Source organism: Delphinus delphis, chromosome 6, assembly GCF_949987515.2.
Source record: "Delphinus delphis chromosome 6, mDelDel1.2, whole genome shotgun sequence".
NCBI lineage: Eukaryota > Metazoa > Chordata > Mammalia > Artiodactyla > Delphinidae > Delphinus > Delphinus delphis.
The window spans coordinates 27527931-27548272 of NC_082688.1; the positions used below are offsets into that span (position 1 = coordinate 27527931).

The following is a 20342-nucleotide window of genomic DNA, read 5'->3' on the forward strand; positions in this document are numbered from 1 at the left end:
TTAGTGAAGCTCACCTCTGTTTTTAAAATAATGTTGTTAAAAGTTTAAAAGGGAAAAATGGGAAATAATTAGTGAATACGTAGATGGAATGACACTAGGTAGCCTATTTCTTAATAGACTTTTCTATAATTACACTATCTCATGACAATAAGATGTATGTTCTTACTAGAAAATGATAATTAATACTCTAGGTGAAAATTCCCTCTCAAAAAGCAGGCAGCACAGAATAAAATGTCACATAAAATAGCACTCATCATTTAGGGGAGCCTTCTGAAGCCTTCTGAGTATGTCATACACTGTGGGGCAGAGATTTCATCCAATAGGGATCATGGTTAGGCATGCAATGGCTAAGCATGAGTTTCTGCTTCATTAATGATCTAGAAATTAAAACATAAACCTGAAAGATACACCAAGGCCTGTACTCACTGTGAACACTGTAGCTGAAATGGCATAGATGAGGAGGGCCCGAAGATTGTCTTCAGCTACCTGAAGCTGCTCAGGGATAACTGTTTCTTTGGGAGACTTTCTTTGCTTTGCATATAGCCACCATAGTACACCTGTGCCACCTGGAGACAAAAAAAAAACAATTGTTTTTGCAATAACTGGCACAAGAAAATGTGTAACATAAATCCTCAATTTTCTGGCCCCTTCCTATACATCAACGTGGACTAACACAGCAACAATCCACTTGGCTGGGAGGTGCGTGGCCGTAACTTTTTGCCAGCATAAGGGGAACGCCAATGACTCCACTTACATCTTCCACATTAGGCACTTACAAATCTCTCACTGTATCAAATAAACTTCCTTTTACTGTATTTATTATCAGCTCTGAAGCTCAGAGAGAGCCAGCAAGGACAGACACCCCTGAGAGGAACTGGTCACGAAGAGAGCCTCAGCGCCTGCTTAAACTAGGGAGCCTATGGGAAGCAAGTAAGGGTTACAGAAATCAGCAATGAAGCTGAGGAAGGCAAAGATCTTCTCTGTTGTACAGTAACCCTAGTGCCTAGTGAGGATACACTCATGCAGTTGATGAAATATTTGTACAATGAATAAATGGAGATCAAATGAGTAGTTCCCACCAAAGGTAGGAACAAAGATAGGAAATCTTTTAGCTAGTGGGAAGCAGCCGCATAGCACAGGGAGATCAGCTTGGTGCTTTGTGACCGCCTGGAGGGGTGGGACAGGGAGGGTGGGAGGGAGGGAGACGCAAGAGGGAAGAGATATGGCAACATATGTATATGTATAACTGATTCACTGTGTTATAAAGCAGACATTAACACACCATTGTAAAGCAATTATACTCCAATAAAGATGTAAAAAAAAAAATAGGAAATCTTTGATAGCTGGAGAGCGGTGGGCACTAGGGATGGGAAGTTTTATCTCCATGACTGGTTCAGAGATTCTGAGATCTAGACTGAAGAGGGAGGCAGACCTGCCTCCATATAAGAGAGCTGCTTTGGACACCTTCATTCAACCCATTCGACAAACACTTTGAGTGCCTACAGCACCTACTGTTCTAAGGGGCTGGGGACAGAGCGGTGAAAAACCAACATCAACTCTCATGCAGTGTACAGAGTAATGGGGAAACAAAAAAAACAAGGAAACAAGTGAAAATAGAGTATATTAAATCTAAGAAAAAAGCTGCCAGTAAGGGATAGAAAGTGCTAGCGCTGGGAAAGCATTACAATTTTATATAAGCAAGGCCTCACTGGGGTGAGACGATATTGGAGCAAAAGAATCAAAGACAGGGAGAAAGCCATCTACGAACCTATCTAAGAGTGTTCCAGGCAAGAGGAAACAGCAAGTTCTAAGATGCTGATATGGGCCATGCCTGGCAGGCAAGAAAAGAGGAGGCCACTAGAGCTACAGCAACGAGCAATGGGGAAAGCAGTAAGAGATGTGTGCAGAGAGGGAGCTGGGCACCAGATCATACCGCAAGGCGTCGTAGGCCACGGTAAGGAAATGGAAGATTCCGAGTAGAGATGTGTATGTATCGGTGGATGAGATGAATGCCTGGGAGAGAAGCAACTGGGCTGAGATCTATGCAAATCAACCTGACCTCCATGTGCACTCAGGTCAAGAGTGAATAGTGTCGAAGGGAAATTCCAACTACCTGTTGGCAAATATTAAGCATGAATGTTTCTTCTATGGAAGATGATTAAACAAACCAAAGCAACCATGAGTCTATGAAGAATATTTCAGAGAAAGGGAACGGCTACTTCCATTTTGGAATCTTGAAGGTACAAGAAAACTGTTTGGAAAACTGTTTAATATCCTCAAAAAATGGGATAAAATACGTTCTCTACAAACAGAAATAAAAAGTTGAGAGAAAGCCTGAAGTTCAAGGAAAATAGAATGAGATAATAATGATGGAGGACTTCCGGGAAGATGGCGGAAGAGTAAGACGCGGAGATCACCTTCCTCCACACAGATACACCAGAAATACATCTACGCGTGGAACAACTCCTACAGAGCATCTACTGAACGCTGGCAGAAGACCTCAGACCTCCCAAAAGGCAAGGAACCCCCCACGTACCTGGTTAGGGCAAAAGAAAAAACTAAACAGAGACAAAAGGATAGGGGCGGGTCTTGCACCAGCGGGAGAGAGCTGTGAAGGAGGAAAAGTGTCCACACACTAGGAAGCCCCTTCGCGGGTGGAGACTTCGGGAGGCGGAGTGGGGGAGCTTGGGAGCCGCGGAGGAGAGCACAGCAACAGGGGTGCGGAGGGCAAAGCGGACAGATTCCAGCACAGAGGATTGGGCCGACCGGAACTCACCAGCCCGAGAGGCTTGTCTGCTCACCTGCCCGGGCAGGTGGGACTGGGAGCTGAGGCTCCGGCTTTTGTCGGAGCGCCGGGAGAGGACTGAGTTTGGCGGCGTGAACACAGCCTGCAGGGCGTTAGTGCACCGCGGCTAGCCGGGAGAGAGTCCGGGGAAAAGTCTGGACCTGCCGAAGAGGCAAGAGACTTTTACGTCCCTCTTTGTTTCCTGGTGCACGAGGAGAAGGGATTAAGAACGCTGCTTGAGAGAGCTCCAGGGACAGGCACGAGCCGCGGCTAAAAGTGCGGAGCCCAGAGACAGACATGAGACGCTAAGGCCGCTGCTGCCGCCACCAGGAGGCCTGTGTGCGAACACAGGTCACTAGCCACACGCCCTTCCGGGGAGCCTGTGCAGCCCGCCACTGCCAGGGTCCCGAGATCCAGGGACAACTCCCCCGGGAGAACGCACGGCGCGCCTCAGGCTGCAACGTCATCTGCCGCCGCAGGCCCGCCCCACACTCCGTGACCCTCCCTACCCCCCGGCCTGAGTGAGCCAGAGCCTCCGAATCAGTGGCTCCTTTAACCCCGTCCTGTCTGAGCAAAGAACAGACGCCCTCCGGTGACCTACGACCTACACGCACAGGTGGGGCCAAATCCAAAGCTGAGCCCCTGGGAACTGTGAGAACAAAGAAGAGAAAGGGAAATCTCTCCCAGCAGCCTCAGAAGAAGCGGATTAAAGCTCCACAATCAACTTGATATACCCTGCATCTGTGGAATACCTGAATCGACAACGAATCATCCCAAATTAAGGAGCCCTGTGGATGAAAGGCTCTTGGTGCTGCAGCCAGGAGTCAGTGCTGTGCCTCTGAGGTGGGAGAGCCAACTTCAGGACACTGGTCCACAAGAGGCCTCCCAGCTGCACATAATATCAAACAGCAAAAATCTCCCAGAGATCTCCATCTCAACGCCAGCACCCAGCTTCACTCAACGAGCAGCAAGCTACAGTGCTGGACATCCTATGCCAAACAACTAGCAAGACAGGAACACAACCCCACCCATTAGCAGAGAGGCTGCCCAAAATCATAATAAGTCTACAGACACCCCAAAACACACCACCAGACGTGGACCTGCCCACCAGAAAGTCAAGATCCAGCCTCATCCACCAGAACACAGGCACTAGTCCCCTCCACCAGGAAGCCTACACAACCCACTGAACCAACCTTAGCCACTGGGGACAGACACAAAAAACAACAGGAACTACGAACCTTCAGCCTGCAAAAAAGGAGACCCCAAACACAGTAAGATAAGCAAAATGAAAAGACAGAAAAACACACAGCAGATGAAGGAGCAAGATAAAAACCCACCAGACCTAACAAATGAAGAGGAAATAGGCAGTCTACCTGAAAAAGAATTCAGAATAATGATAGTAAGGTTGATCCGAAATCTTGGAGATAGAATGGACAATAGAATGGACAAAATGCAAGAATCAGTTAACAAGGACCTAGAAGAACTAAAGATGAAACAAGCAACGATGAACAACACAATAAATGAAATTAAAAGTACTCTAGATGGGATCAATAGCAGAATAACTGAGGCAGAAGAACGGATAAGTGACCTGGAAGATAAAATAGTGGAAATAACTACTGCAGAGCAGAATAAAGAAAAAAGAATGAAAAGAACTGAGGACAGTCTCAGAGACCTCTGGGACAACATTAAACGCACCAACATTCGAATTATAGGGGTTCCAGAAGAAGAAGAGAAAAAGAAAGGGACTGAGAAAATATTTGAAGAGATTATAGTTGAAAACTTCCCTAATATGGGAAAGGAAATAGTTAATCAAGTCCAGGAAGCACAGAGAGTCCCATACAGGATAAATCCAAGGAGAAATACGCCAAGACACATATTAATCAAACTGTCAAAAATTAAATACAAAGAAAACATATTAAAAGCAGCAAGGGAAAAACAACAAATAACACACAAGGGAATCCCCATAAGGTTAACAGCTGATCTTTCAGCAGAAACTCTGCAAGCCAGAAGGGAGTGGCAGGACATATTGAAAGTGTTGAAGGAGAAAAACCTGCAACCAAGATTACTCTACCCAGCAAGGATCTCATTCAGATTTGATGGAGAAATTAAAACCTTTACAGACAAGCAAAAGCTGAGAGAGTTCAGCACCACCAAACCAGCTCTACAACAACTACTAAAGGAACTTCTCTAGGCAAGAAACACAAAAGAAGGAAAAGACCTACAATAACAAACCCAAAACAATTAAGAAAATGGGAATAGGAACACACATATCGATAATTACCTTAAATGTAAATGGACTAAATGCTCCCACCAAAAGACACAGATTGGCTGAATGGATACAAAAACAAGACCCATATATTTGCTGTCTACAAGAGACCCACTTCAGACCTAGAGACACATACAGACTGAAAGTAAGGGGATGGAAAAAGGTATTTCATGCAAATGGAAACCAAAAGAAAGCTGGAGTAGCAATTCTCATATCAGACAAAATAGACTTTAAAACAAAGACTATTAGAAGAGACAAAGAAGGACACTACATAATGATCAAGGGATCGATCCAAGAGGAAGATATAACAATTGTAAATATTTATGCACCCAACATAGGTGCACCTCAATACATAAGGCAAATACTGACAACCATAAAAGGGGAAATCGACAGTAACACATTCATAGTAGGGGACTTTAACACCCCACTTTCACCAATGGACAGATCATCCAAAATGAAAATAAATAAGGAAACACAAGCTTTAAATGATACATTAAACGAGATGGAGTTAATTGATATTTATAGGACATTCCATCCAAAAACAACAGAATACACATTTTTCTCAAGTGCTCATGGAACATTCTCCAGGATAGATCATATCTTGGGTCACAAATCAAGCCTTGGTAAATTTAAGAAAATTGAAATTGTATCAAGTATCTTTTCCGACCACAACGCTATGAGACTCGATATCAATTACAGGAGAAGATCTGTAAAAAATACAAACACATGGAGGCTAAACAATACACTACTTAACAACGAAGTGATCACTGAAGAAATCAAAGAGGAAATCAAAAAATACCTAGAAACAAATGACAATGGAGACACGACGACTCAAAATCTATGGGATGCAGCAAAAGCAGTTCTAAGAGGGAAGTTTATAGCAATACAATCTTACCTTAAGAAACAGGAAACATCTCGAATAAACAACCTAACCTTGCACCTAAAGCAATTAGAGAAAGAAGAACAAAAAAACCCCAAAGTTAGCAGGAGGAAAGAAATCATAAAAATCAGATCAGAAATAAATGAAAAAGAAATGAAGGAAACGATAGCAAAGATCAATAAAACTAAAAGCTGGTTCTTTGAAAGGATAAACAAAATTGATAAACCATTAGCCAGACTCATCAAGAAAAAAAGGGAGAAGACTCAAATCAATAGAATTAGAAATGAAAAAGGAGAAGTAACAACTGACACTGAAGAAATACAAAAGATCATGAGAGATTACTACAAGCAACTCTATGCCAGTAAAATGGACAACCTGGAAGAAATGGACAAATTCTTAGAAAGGCACAACCTGCCAAGACTGAATCAGGAAGAAATAGAAAATATGAACAGACCAATCACAAACATTGAAATTGAAACTGTGATTAAAAATCTTCCAACAAGCAAAAGCCCAGGACCAGATGGCTTCACAGGCGAATTCTATCAAACATTTAGAGAAGAGCTATCACCTATCCTTCTCAGACTCTTCCAAAATATAGCAGAGGGAGGAACACTCCCCAACTCATTCTACGAGGCCACCATCACCCTGATACCAAAACCAGAAAAGGATGTCACAAAGAAAGAAAACTACAGGCCAATATCACTGATGAACATAGATGCAAAGATCCTCAACAAAATACTAGCAAACAGAATCCAACAGCACATTAAACGGATCATACACCATGATCAAGTGGGGTTTATTCCAGGAATGCAAAGATTCTTCAATATATGCAAATCAATCAACGTGGTACACCATATTAACAAATTGAAGGAGAAAAACCATATGATCATCTCAATAGATGCAGAGAAAGCTTTTGACAAAATTCAACACCCATTTATGATAAAAACCCTGCAGAAAGTAGGCATAGAGGGAACTTTCCTCAACATAATAAAGACCATATATGACAAACCCACAGCCAACATCGTCCTCAATGGTGAAAATCTGAAAGCATTTCCATTAAGATCAGGAACAAGACAAGGTTGCCCACTCTCACCACTCTTATTCAACATAGTTTTGGAAGTTTTAGCCACAGCAATCAGAGAAGAAAAGGAAATAAAAGGAATCCAAATCGGAAAAGAAGAAGTAAAGCTGTCACTGTTTGCAGATGACATGATACTATACATAGAGAATCCTAAAGATGCTACCAGAAAACTACTAGAGCTAATCAATGAATTTGGTAAAGTAGCAGAATACAAAATTAATGCACAGAAATCTCTGGCATTCCTATACGCTAAGGATGAAAAATCTGAAAGTGAAATCAAGAAAACACTCCCATTTACCATTGCAACAAAAAGAATAAAATACCTAGGAATAAACCTACCTAAGGAGACAAAAGACCTGTATGCAGAAAATTATAAGACACTGATGAAAGAAATTAAAGACAATACCAACAGATGGAGAGATATACCATCTTCCTGGATTGGAAGAATCAACATTGTGAAAATGACTCTACTACCCAAAGCAATCTACAGATTCACTGCAATCCCTATCAAACTACCACTGGCATTTTTCACAGAACTAGAACAAAAAATTTCACAATTTGTATGGAAACACAAAAGACCCCGAATAGCCAAAGCAATCTTGAGAACGAAAAATGGAGCTGAAGGAATCAGGCTTCCTGACTTCAGACTATACTACAAAGCTACAGTAATCAAGACAGTATGGTACTGGCACAGAAACAGAAAGATAGATCAATGGAACAGGATAGAAAGCCCAGAGATAAACCCACGCACATATGGTCACCTTATCTTTGACAAAGGAGGCAGAAATGTACAGTGGAGAAAGTACAGCCTATTCAATATGTGGTGCTGGGAAAACTGGACAGCTACATGTAAAAGTATGAGATTAGATCACTTCCTAACACCATACACAAAAATAAGCTCAAAATGGATTAAAGACCTAAATGTAAGGCCAGAAACTATCAAACTCTTAGAGGAAAACATAGGCAGAACACTCTATGACATAAATCACAGCAAGGTTCTTTTTGAGCCACCTCCTAGAGAAATGGAAATTAAAACAAAAGTAAACAAATGGGACCTAATGAAACTTAAAAGCTTTTGCACAGCAAAGGAAACCATAAAGAAGACCAAAAGACAACCCTCAGAATGGGAGAAAATATTTGCAAATGAAGCAACTGACAAAGGATTAATCTCCAAAATTTATAAGCAGCTCATGCAGCTCAATAACAAAAAAACAAACAACCCAATCCAAAAATGGGCAGAAGACCTAAACAGACATTTCTCCAAAGAAGATATACAGAGTGCCAACAAACACATGAAAGAATGCTCAACATCACTAATCATTAGAGAAATGCAAATCAAAACTACAATGAGATATCATCTCACACCAGTCAGAATGGCCATCATCAAAAAATCTAGAAACAATAAATGCTGGAGAGGGTGTGGAGAAAAGGGAACCCTCTTACACTGTTGGTGGGAATGTAAATTGATACAGCCACTGTGGAGAATAGTATGGAGGTTCCTTAAAAAGCTACAAATAGAACTACCATATGACCCAGCAATCCCACTACTGGGCATATACCCTGAGAAAACCATAATTCAAAAAGAGTCATGTACCAAAATGTTCATTGCAGCTCTATTTACAATAGCCCAGAGATGGAAACAACCTAAGTGTCCATCATCGGATGAATGGATAAAGAAGATGTGGCACATATATACAATGGAATATTACTCAGCCATAAAAGGAGACGAAATTGAGCTATTTGTAATGAGGTGGATAGACCTAGAGTCTGTCATACAGAGTGAAGTAAGTCAGAAAGAGAGAGACAAATACCGTATGCTAACACATATATGTGGAATTTAAGAAAAAAAAATGTCATGAAAAACCTAGGGGTGAAACAGGAATAAAGACACAGACTTACTAGAGAATGGACTTGAGGCTATGGGGAGGGGGAAGGGTAAACGGTGACAAAGCGATAAAGAGGCATGGACATATATACACTACCAAACGTAAGGTAGATAGCTAGTGGGAAGCAGCCTCATAGCACAGGGAGATCAGCTCGGTGCTTTGTGACCGCCTGGAGGGGTGGGATAGGGAGGATGGGAGGGAGGGAGACTCAAGCGGGAAGAGATATGGGAACATATGTATATATATAACTGATTCATTTTGTTGTGAAGCTGAAACTAACACACCATTGTAAAGCAATTATACTCCAATAAAGATGTTTAAAAAAAATAAAATAAAATAATGATGACATCAAGGGCATTGTTCATAACATCCACAGTAGATATCATTAATTAAACATTTAAACTTGTGCCAGGAATTAGCACAAAGAGTTGCAACCACATTTAAACACAATGCTATTAAGTGGGTATTATTAGCTCCACTTTGCAAATGATGAAATTGAAATTTAGGAAATTTCAGCAGCATGACAAATGTCACATACTTGGTAAGTGGGAGAGCTGGGATTCAAATCTACTTTTATTATAAAAGCTATCCATCTGTTATGAACTGAATGCTGTGTCTCCCCAAAACCCATCTACTGAAATCCTAATCCCCAATATGGTATATCTGGAGGTGGGGCCTTTAGAAGATGATGAAACCATAAATGTGGAGCCCTCATGAATGGGATTAGTGCCCTTATAAAAGAGACCCCAGAAAGCTCCTTCCCTCTTCTGCTACGTGAGGACACAGCAATCAGATGGCCGGAAACAGGAAGATGGCCCTCACCAGATGCCGAATCTGCTGGTGCCTTGATCTTAGACTCCCCAGCCTTCAGAACGGTGAGAAATAAATGTTTGTTGTTTATAAGGCATCCAGTCTTGTGGTACTTTGTTACAGCAGCCCAAACTGACTAAGACATCATCTAAACACAGAATTAGATTTGAAGGCTACAAACTGAAATGAAAAGGACGATGGCTGAGAGAAGGAAGACCTACAAATAAGATGAAATTGGGATAACAAAATTAAGTAGTCAAGTACAGACTGATACCAAGGAAAACAAAATCAGTGATATGATAGATAAACTTGAAGCGTTCTTCCTCAATGTAAAGAAAATGACAAAAGGATTAAAATGATAATTTAGGAGATGATAGCAGGAGAGTAAGAAGGATCTTAAAGAGAAAACCACCAGGATGGAAACAAGAAACAAATATAGAAATAAAGTAAACTTTTCAAAGTTGAAAAAGATTCCCCAAAAAAAGAGATCATAGGCAAACTGAGTTAAGATTCTGAACTAGACAAAAATTTTAAGTTGTAAGGATAAGTTAAAAATTATATAAACATCTAGGTAAGTGAGATAGGTTATGGGCACAGGAACAAAATTTAGACTGGTCTCAAAGTTCTTCTCTGAAATGAAGTTCAGACATAAGGCAATATACTGTATCTTAAGACTTTTATATGCAACAAATTCAATATTCACATGTGAAGGCAAAGGCAATCTTAGATAACCAAGAATTCAGAATATTACAACCCATAAGTCTTTCATGAATAAGTTACTTGAACTCAGATTCCAGTCAAAACAAATATGAACTGAAATTTAGAACTCAAGAATGAACTTTTATAAAAACAGGACCAGTATAACTGAATCACTTTGCTGTACACCTGAAACTAACACAATATTGTAAATCAACTATACTCCAATATAAAATAAAAATTAAAAAATAATAAAAATAAAAACAGGACCAGTAGTTCTCACTAAAATCAGGACAGGAGAACTTAAATAAATATAATTATGAAACTCCTCAAGGCAAAGGTAAGCAAAATTCTTTGAAAAGATATAGTACAACAAATAATATTTTAAGTTTAATAATAACCTGAATAACGAACACTCAGAATATTTAACAAGAGCTAAAAACTGCGAGTGGGCAGAAGAGAGTAGGATTAGACAGGAAGGAAAGTTTATGCTAAATTTAAAGGGGGGGGACCTCAACAAGTATTGTTTCATTTCAGCCTTTAATAATTATAGAATTCTAGACTGAAGAATATTTTCTGAAAATGTATGGGTTACCAACTGAAGAAGTGAAAATAAAATTATACCATCCAAAGTCAGGGTGAAAACAACCAAAGAAAACACAATTCCATACAGCAAAGATAGGGAAAACAAAATAAGGAAGCATAAATTTAAGGAAAACATAAAACAGATGACATCAGTAAGACCAAACATACCAGGTAAACGTAATGGTGGCAAATTCTCCTACTGAAAGAGTTTCATATTGGGTTAAAACGTTTTTATACTATATACAAACATACACACACACACACACACACACACACACACACACACATGCATACATATATATATGAATATCAAGGTCTGGATTCCAAATGCTAACACTGGTGAACTGAAGGTGGGTCCCTATAATTATGACATTTTTAAAGGCAAAAGTAAATACTCTTTAAAGAGAAGATGTAGCATGTGAAATAAAACTTTTATTTTCTTTCCTATATTTCTATTTTCTACCATGGAAGTAGTTAGATACCATGAGTAGGTATGACATTTATAATTGGGAGGGGGAAATGTTTTTTTAAGACAATAAACACAGAAAACCCAGAAGGTTTCATTAGAAACACTAAAATGAAAACAAAATAGAATGTCAATAGACAGAAAAATGAGTAACAAAATTTTAAACACACCCCCACCCCGACAGAGTTATCCTTCCAGGAACACTTTTCAACCAGAAAGAATTTCAACACCTTAGAATGGCTGATTTAGGCCTTAAAAAAGTGCAAGATAAAAAGAAAGGGTCCCTTCATTTGCCAGGCAGGGAGCACTGGAAGAATCAAGTGAAAATTCAAAAGCAGGAGCAGAACAGAGGCTCAATTCCTTTCTTTTCAGTTGTACTCTCCCCCTCCAACTGATATTGACAGAAAAACGTTAGTCCCCTTTTAAAAATATCACTTGCTCTCATTCCAAAAGCCACTGACCTTCCCATTTTATTTGATTTAGTGATCTCACAGTGAGCTAACTTAAATGTAATCCACTTACCTGTCTTTACATTTTATCAATGAATTCACAGGCCTTACAAGAGGAAAATTATTTAAAATAACCAAAACAGTTCTGAATTGAGGGATTGTTAAAGGCAAACTTGAACTCTCAATTCTAATTACTAAAAAACAAAGGAATAAGCCGCTTACCAAGTGAACCCAGGATGAGCAGAATTGTTAAGATCCACACAAGTATTCTTGATATATACCTGATTATCACCATCAAAATCATGGACAGAACTGCAGGGAAGATAAAGAACACACAGAATATCATTTGAAAACTTTAGAAAATATAAAGAGAAACTCTTTCAATTGTTTTCTCCTAGGGAAATAATTTATTGCTCTTGACAAGTTCATGACTCCAATTTAGGTAAGAAAGGAAACTGGCTGCTTTTGTACTTTGACTTTGGTACTTGTACCACTTGAACAGCATCACTTAAAACCAAAGGCACCTAACTGGGTTTATAAATGACAGAAAAGAATATATGCAAATGTATATGGTGACTCAAAAACAGCACAGAACTGTTGTGGATTTGCCACAGGAAGACATCAGAACTCACATGCAAACATAGATGCCGACACACAAAGTGTAGAGAATGACATGCCGTGTTGGTGACCGGAAAAATTACCACATGTAGACAGACATCAGTTAAATTAGGTGCTACACTTCCTTGAGTCACCTATGCGTTTCAGGACCAACTTCTCTGATGTTCGGTCAACAAGCCAGATGGTATATTATCTTTTTCTAGTTGTTTCTCCTCTAAAACTCCAAGAAATGGTCTGACTCTATAGAATAATATCCTGAAAACTACTGAAGCCAAAATTCCTCTGATGTTACTTCTCAATTGAGGTCAGGGGTCCTGACTAAGAAGCTCTTCAAAAAAGGAGCAAAGCTTAGTTTGAGTTATTTAACCAACTCCTCTACCCACCCCAAGCTAAATTCCAACATGCCAAAATCTTGAGTGAAAATCTCAAAAGAAACTGAGAAGATTTAACCCTTGCACGGGGAAATTCATTTCTGAAATCATAATTTGTTCATCTTTAATTATCTAAAGTCCCATTTCACAAACAAATGAATAAAGATCTTAAACCTCAAAAGTAGAGCATTCTAATAAAAAATGGAATTCCAATGGCTTAACAACATTATTAACACTATTTTAGGTTTGGATTTTTTTTTCTTGGTTCAAGTATTCAACTATTTCAGAAATCAAAAAAATTTTAAATAAAGCTAGACTAATAATCAAGTTTCCTTGGACCATTTGCAAAGCCAAATAAATGGTTGAGATCTGTGACTAGGTAACATTATTAAGGTACTCACATTTGCAATAAATGTACAGGAACCAAAAACAGATGGGAGCGTTTCAAATATCACAGAAATAGCTTTTCATATGGACAGCATTATTTCAACTGAGTCAAGTACTACCTAAGCAAAAAGAAAATACTCTCTAATGACAAGACAGAAATATAGCTAGACTTCTCAATGACTATAATTGGTGTTAACAGGCATAAACACTCATTTTACTTATATAACAAAATAGTTGTTTGGTTCCTACTACGGTTTACTTCTCCCAACTAAAAAAGTCTATAAATTCTGATATGGCTACATAAAGTTCTAGGATAATATAGGGAATTTACATCTTGAAAATAAAATTTATTTGCTTTTATTTATTTTATTATCTATTTATTGACCAAAAAACTAAATGGCTAACAAGTGGAGATTTCCTACTTTTTCAAGCAATACAGATATTAATTGTAGCAATGAAAAAAATTACATAATCCAAACATAATATATCAGAAATCTTGCTCTTTGATGGCAATATAAAAGAGAATATGTAGCCTCTTTTTATAAGCAAGTAAGCCTTTTGGAATCAAAACTAAAAACAAAGGGGTGCTGATATTAGAAACCTCCTATTATCATATTAAAGGTTATTATAGCCTTTGTAATCAAAGTTTGGGAATACACCAGTTTTCTCCAATGGGAGAAAAAGAAGGGAAATGAGTTTCAGATATATTATATTCTTTTAAAAATATGTATCTATTTATAACTATATATATTCTGAAACAATTATTTTGGCTATGGGAAGTTAAACAATTTACAAGTATCCCCAGCAGTATTCATATTTTGGTTAAAAGAACAGTCTTCTACTGCAGTACTATGCAATAGCTAATAATGAGAAAAACAATTACCTAGTGATAACAAGCAAAGTCCCAATATAATTTCTTTGCTGGTCATTACTCCACTAATCAGCCTGTGTAAGACACTATTGTCACTGACAAAGGTGATCAGGGCCTCTGCAAACTTGGCATAGCAGGAAATGTTCACAGGAGCACAGCGATGGAAGAATGGAATAGGTGCACTGGTGACACAAGAAAAAAAAATCAGAAAAAAAATTACTCCTACTTAATATAAATGCCACATCAAACACACAAATGAAAGGTGAATATGACTGCAATACAGTCCACCCTCCACACATCATATGGGAGCTAAGAGCTGTGAGCTTAATGCTATGAAGATGACCGTCATGGGGCATGATGCACATCTTACCACAAGCCTTACCAGAGGGTGGAGTGCATATTCCAACAGAAGACATTACCCTCCCCTTCTGAAAAGAAACACACACACATATACACACACATACACACATACTAAAAGCAAAACCAAACACTTAAACTCCTCAGCCTACACATCTATCAATCAAGGGGCAGATGGCAAAACTTACAAACATATACTTCATTGAACTGAAAATGAATTTTTGCCATAAGCTATCTAAAAATAAAAACAAACATACTTTTGCTTGAAACATGCCACCATTAATAGAGTATTTCTTCTCTCAGAACAGCATACAAAACCTTAGATTAAAAAAGGTATTTGGGGCACAAGCTTAATAACTCATACAAAGTAGTCATACCAAGACATCAACATACAGCATAATATGCAGCTATTTGAAACAATAACTTTGAATACTAATGTATGGAAGAACTTATGATTTAACAGTACAAGGGAAAAAACCCCAAAATTGATATCTAATGTGATGATTACATCTCTGTATAAAAGATATATACATAAGAATGAGAACAGGAAAAAATAGAAAGAAATGAAAAATCTCTGATTTGTTAGGGTCATGGGATTCTGGGCCATTTTCTTTTCTTTTTGTATGTTATTATTATTATGAGATTATTTGTGTCCAAAAAAGAGGGAATCAATTATATCAGGTTTATACTGACTGCAGCTTTCAGTTGTGAAGGAACATAGCTATGTATAAACCATGACATAAATATAGCTTGTTATAACATGGTTCCATTTTAGCTTCTGAGAACATGTATGCACTAATCAGTGAGAGATTTTAAGCAAAGCTCTATGAACATGCCCTCAGTTGTGACTTATTTGGATTCTAAAAGAGCCCATACATGCGCCTATGCACAAACACACATTTATGTGTGCATTAAGTTAAAATTTAGTCATTACTAACACGAATCCCACATTGTCAGAATTATTTGTAGGACTATCAGTCACAGTGTAACATAACACTTTTGACTGGACTGAAATAAGTGTGTTCTCATTCTTGATTGGCACTGTATTTTGGTCAAATTAGTGAATAAGATTACGTGGTTGAACACCAAATAAAATCCCAAGGTTTCTAATCTCAGCAAAGCAACTTTGTATAACCCAAAGCAAAACACTACCTTTGTTTCCTTCCTCAAAAAACAATTAGAATATTTCTTATCAAGTAAGAATATAAGTGAACTATATATTGATTTTCCTTAAATGTTGGTACGTGAGCACCGTTGGGAGTAAGAATAAGCAACATCTTCCGTGATGTTAAACTTCATGGAGCAAAATAAAATAATATAATTTTAAAGATCTAGCCTTACCTTAGTTATGCTCTAAAGTAAAATGTATCCAAAAATGATGATGACATGCATGTTCATTTTTAAAAAATTGCCTCTTGTGATGTGTGGGTGTATTTGTATACACCTCCAAAATGGTGTTGGTGAGAGACAATACCAAAGATTTGATATTTTGTCACAAAGTGCAGAAAGCCAGAGCATTCTGAGTAATGCTTGAATTACAGGTATGTAAGTCACCATTTTTTGACCAAAAGTTGTTTTACTAATGATTTAAAAAGACATTAAATTACAGAATACTTTTAGGTGATATGGATTTAGTTAGAAATATTACAGGAAAGAATGAAAAAAGATTAACTAGAAGTTCCTACTCAATGGAGGCTAACTTGGGACAGAAACCTCTAAACTTGACAAATGTGTTGTGACCTACAACTATTTTTTTGCTGATACTGTCTAGATACTGTCCCTGCCAGGTTAATGTCCCTGTCTAAGGACTTTTAACCGTATTTTAACTAAAAGGCTGGTTCTCTGTCCTTCAAAACTAAAGTCCTCTCTGCTCCATGACTGTCTACATCTTCATCTGCTTTATTACCCTACATCTCTGATGTCATCTCAGTTTAACTCACTTGCCTCCAACCTTGAACATAAAATACATCCACCTTAAGGATACTGATGTTCTGTTTTTAAAACCCACCAATTTTTTTGGTCCTGCCCCCCTGTTTCCTTTTTCCTGTCATATAACCGTAAACTTTATCCTCTGTCCAGAGGTGGCTCCACTTAAATCTCCCATATCCTAACAGAATGTTGATGTATTTTTATACTCAAATAGAAATATACATCATTTCCAAAAGAGAGTGGAAATTGTGATAAAGAAAAACTGGACTTGGGTTCAAAAGCCCTGGGTGATTCTCCTTACATTACACAGGTCACTTCATCTCTCTTTCTCAGTCCCTCCTTCTGTTAGCTGAAAGGGTAGAAGTAAGTCCTCTATTAAGTCTTTTCACATCTTAATAATAATAATAATGTCTACCCATAAATCAATGATTCTAAATTAGTAGAAGCAGGATGCCCAGTAGCTTTCTTATTTTTCTGATTTTCATACTTATAATGAGGATAGCTGATTTGAAAAGGGAAAGATTATAGTCTTAAAATTCTAATCCTTCATTTGTATTTAAGAGGAAAAGCTGAGTAATATCAGTTTTGAACTTACGCTTTCAAGTCATTTGTCTACTGTATATAAACACTTGGCCAATTAGAAAGAGTACTTGTACAAGTATCTTTCAAAGAACTGGAATAAAATAACAGTCCCTTGCCTTATAATTCAATCTATGTCAGTTAAAAAAAACCTGACAGCTCTAAATTTAAAGGTATAAAAATAGCACACGCTGATTACACTGTTTAGCTGATGGTCAAAATGGTCAAAAGCTGCTCTTAGTGGTAAGGAATAACAGAAATAGAAGGCAAACAAGACCAAAGATAATATCTGGACACAACAGCAAAAATGAAATTAAATACTTAGCTTTAAAGTGAAAAGTACTAGATTCCCTTGTCATTCTTTTTCTCAACTCTTTCCCAAACAGAAACAACTTGACTAGTCATGAATTATTTTGTTTGAATTATTTTATTTTATTATTTTAAAAAATTTTAGTAATCATGGCATTGAAATGGTTTGTCTTATATTTTACCATTTAAATCCCATGTGAAACGATGAATTTAAGATGTTACCTGATTTCATATACCTCTCAGAAAATAACCCTTCTGAGAACCTAGTATATGAGATCACTTCTACTTTAGTGTCTAACCTAAATGACACACTCTGTGCTTCTTAATTAAGAGAACGAGCATAAAGTATTCTATTTACAGTAAGTTTTTCTACCTTTTGAAGCCTACAGAATATTGAATCTTTAAGAAGTCAGTGTTGTTTCATTAGGAACCGATGCTGTTTCACTTTATTGGAACATTAGTCAACAAGAACAAAATGAATTTATAATGAGTCTTTTAAAGATTTTTTTAAAATTAGCCACTCATAGGAAAATTGTATCTTACCTTGGCAAACATATTGCCCATTTGCCTTTAAGTCCAGACTATCACAGTTAATGAGCTCCCTCAAAGTATGATGACAAACAATGCCTAATATCTTGTCCATATGCCTTTGTAAGAGAAGATAGGAGTTTGCACTTCACACAATTATCTTAAAACTTCAGGTTATAAATAAGCAATTACACAAGACTTCTCATTAAAAGTTTTATTTAAGAAAGAATAAAAATAAAGAGTTTTGGCAATATCTCTATAGCACAGCAAAGGGAGGAAATAAGTAATCAAGAATCTAATGGCAATGTGCAGTGATTTTCACACATTTCATTTTATTTCTTTTCTCTCCTCTTTCATTCCTATACTCCCTTTTTTCCCTTCAAACTAACTGTGGTATAGACTTTACAAGACCTTAGATTCAAATTCTGATTCCCAACAGTTAGTTGTGTGGCCTTGGGCAACCCATTTAACCTCTTATTTTCTATTTCCTCATCTATAAATTAGGGACAGTATCCTTATAGGCTTTTGTGAGGGTTAAGTGAGATAGTACATATGAGAAACATAATATTGTACTTGGCATCCAATAGATGATTTATAAATGTTAATTCACCTTGAATCCTTCACTTAAAAAATATAGATAATATTTTTTTCTTGGCTATTATTTTCTTATTTCCATATCATGTTAATTCCTCAACACCAAGTACCATTTCTGGCATCTGGAAGTACCAAAATAAATGTTTGATGAATAAACTGAACTTATGAAATCTGTTTCTAGTATTGCAACTTTTTCTAGCTATACCCAAACCTTTAAGCACTCTAAGTATAAGGGCTGGCTAGACTCCCTGTTGCTACTATGTTTAGCATGTCACCAGTAGAGTTCTGAATTTGGATACAATATGGCCCTTTCTAGGCATTTGCTTTTAAAATTCAAAAGCTCTTAGGAATAGTAACCATTTGGAAATTATGTGGCACTAATGTTTTATTGCAAATTAGTTTACAACTGCTTTTCTTTAAAACAGGCACCTTCAGCTGCAGAAGGTTCCTGGGTACCCAGGAAGGTTGGAAGGCTCTAGAATAGTTCCTAAGCCAAATGCCAACCACAATAATGAATATTTAACACATATTATCTTACTTAATCCTTATGACAATTCCATGGGAGAGGTATTGATAGTCCCATTTTACATATGAGAAAACTTGGTTTACTGAGGGCTTAACAGACTTGCTTAAGCTGACAAATAGAAAGTGGTCGAACAGATTTCAGCCCCAGGCCTATCCGGACTCAAAGTTCAGTTCTTTCTGTCCCACTGCTGTGCTCCCAGGGAGACAGCAAAGGAGACATAAAAGATGCTGAGGGCCATTTGCCTGCATCACAGGTTTGCCTAGTGCTGGTCTTCTGGTACATATAGAAAAGTCAATCAAAGCATAGTCCCTACTCTTTTTAAGGACAGAGTTTCTTAAGGACAGAGACTAGGTCTTGCTCATCTTTGGAGATTTGGTATCTAACACTGTGTGTGAAACAGGGTAGTGCCCTAAGTTTTTTATTAAAACAAATTTATTCTTGTTTTTTGATCCTTTCACTTTGCCAAATACCAGATGATATTTACAAGATCTTGATTTGCCTTCCTTCTATCAACTGTTGCTTCTCTTTTACCTTCCAACAACGTGAGTTCAGACAAAAGTGATAGACGGTGAACGACTAAGTAAGATGTGAGGATCTTTAAATACAATATAAATATAGTACATAGCCGGTTTTCACACGGTTTAGGTTCATCATTGCATCTTGGATTACTAAAACATTAGTGGATAACCTTGTTAGAAGCCAAGCCTGTCCATCTCTAAAACCCAAGCCCTTAATACTACGTTTTGTCTCCTAGTGAATGCCCTTAGGATGCTGTATGTGAGACGTCCATGAGTGTGCAGCCAAGACTGGATCACCCAGTATAACCAGGAACAGGCAGTCCTCAACATGGTAGAGTCAGAGGTCAGAGGTGCCGGAGGATTTGAAGTATGAACTGCCCACCCATATTATACTAGAGCAGAGCAACTTCATTCTCATACCACGGCTTTCTGGTTATCCTTTTATAATATACTTATGCCTTAAAATAGTGACTCTATACTCAAAGTATGCATTTAAAATAGGTTTTAGCAGTTGAATAGAGAACAGAGCTTTTCTTGTTTCTACATTGATAATTTTCTCTATTCAAAGAACCTCCTTTCTTTACTGTCTCAGCCTCCCTAATATTCTCAATTTTCATGAATGGAGTTTCCCTACCTACTGGTCTAAGCCCATAATTTGTAGGTCCCTCCTACTTAGTATCTTTTAAAACAGTCCCATTATTTTTATGTCTGTAGGCTTTAAATTTTAATTTCAATAGCAACTTGACAGTACTAAAAGAGCTGGAAATCAATTAAACTGATATATCCTTTGTCGTCTTTTCAACAGAAAATTTCAAATTCAAGTTAATAAAGCGCAAGTAACACCCATAAGC

The 20342-nt window shown here is 37.7% G+C and overlaps 1 protein-coding gene across 3 annotated transcripts in view; it reads right to left on the reverse strand.

Annotated features, from left to right (window-relative positions):
- The window catches only part of SLC44A1 (solute carrier family 44 member 1), a 222279-nt gene that overhangs the window by 90605 nt on the left and 111332 nt on the right, over positions 1–20342 (reverse strand). For all 3 annotated transcript variants that reach the window (XM_060014397.1, XM_060014396.1, XM_060014399.1), the window contains exons 6-8: positions 14164–14333; positions 12127–12216; positions 427–566 (exon numbers count right to left, since the gene is read on the reverse strand). In XM_060014397.1, coding sequence (XP_059870380.1) covers positions 427–566; positions 12127–12216; positions 14164–14333 — 400 coding nt within the window. The remainder of the gene's footprint in view (positions 1–426; positions 567–12126; positions 12217–14163; positions 14334–20342) is intronic.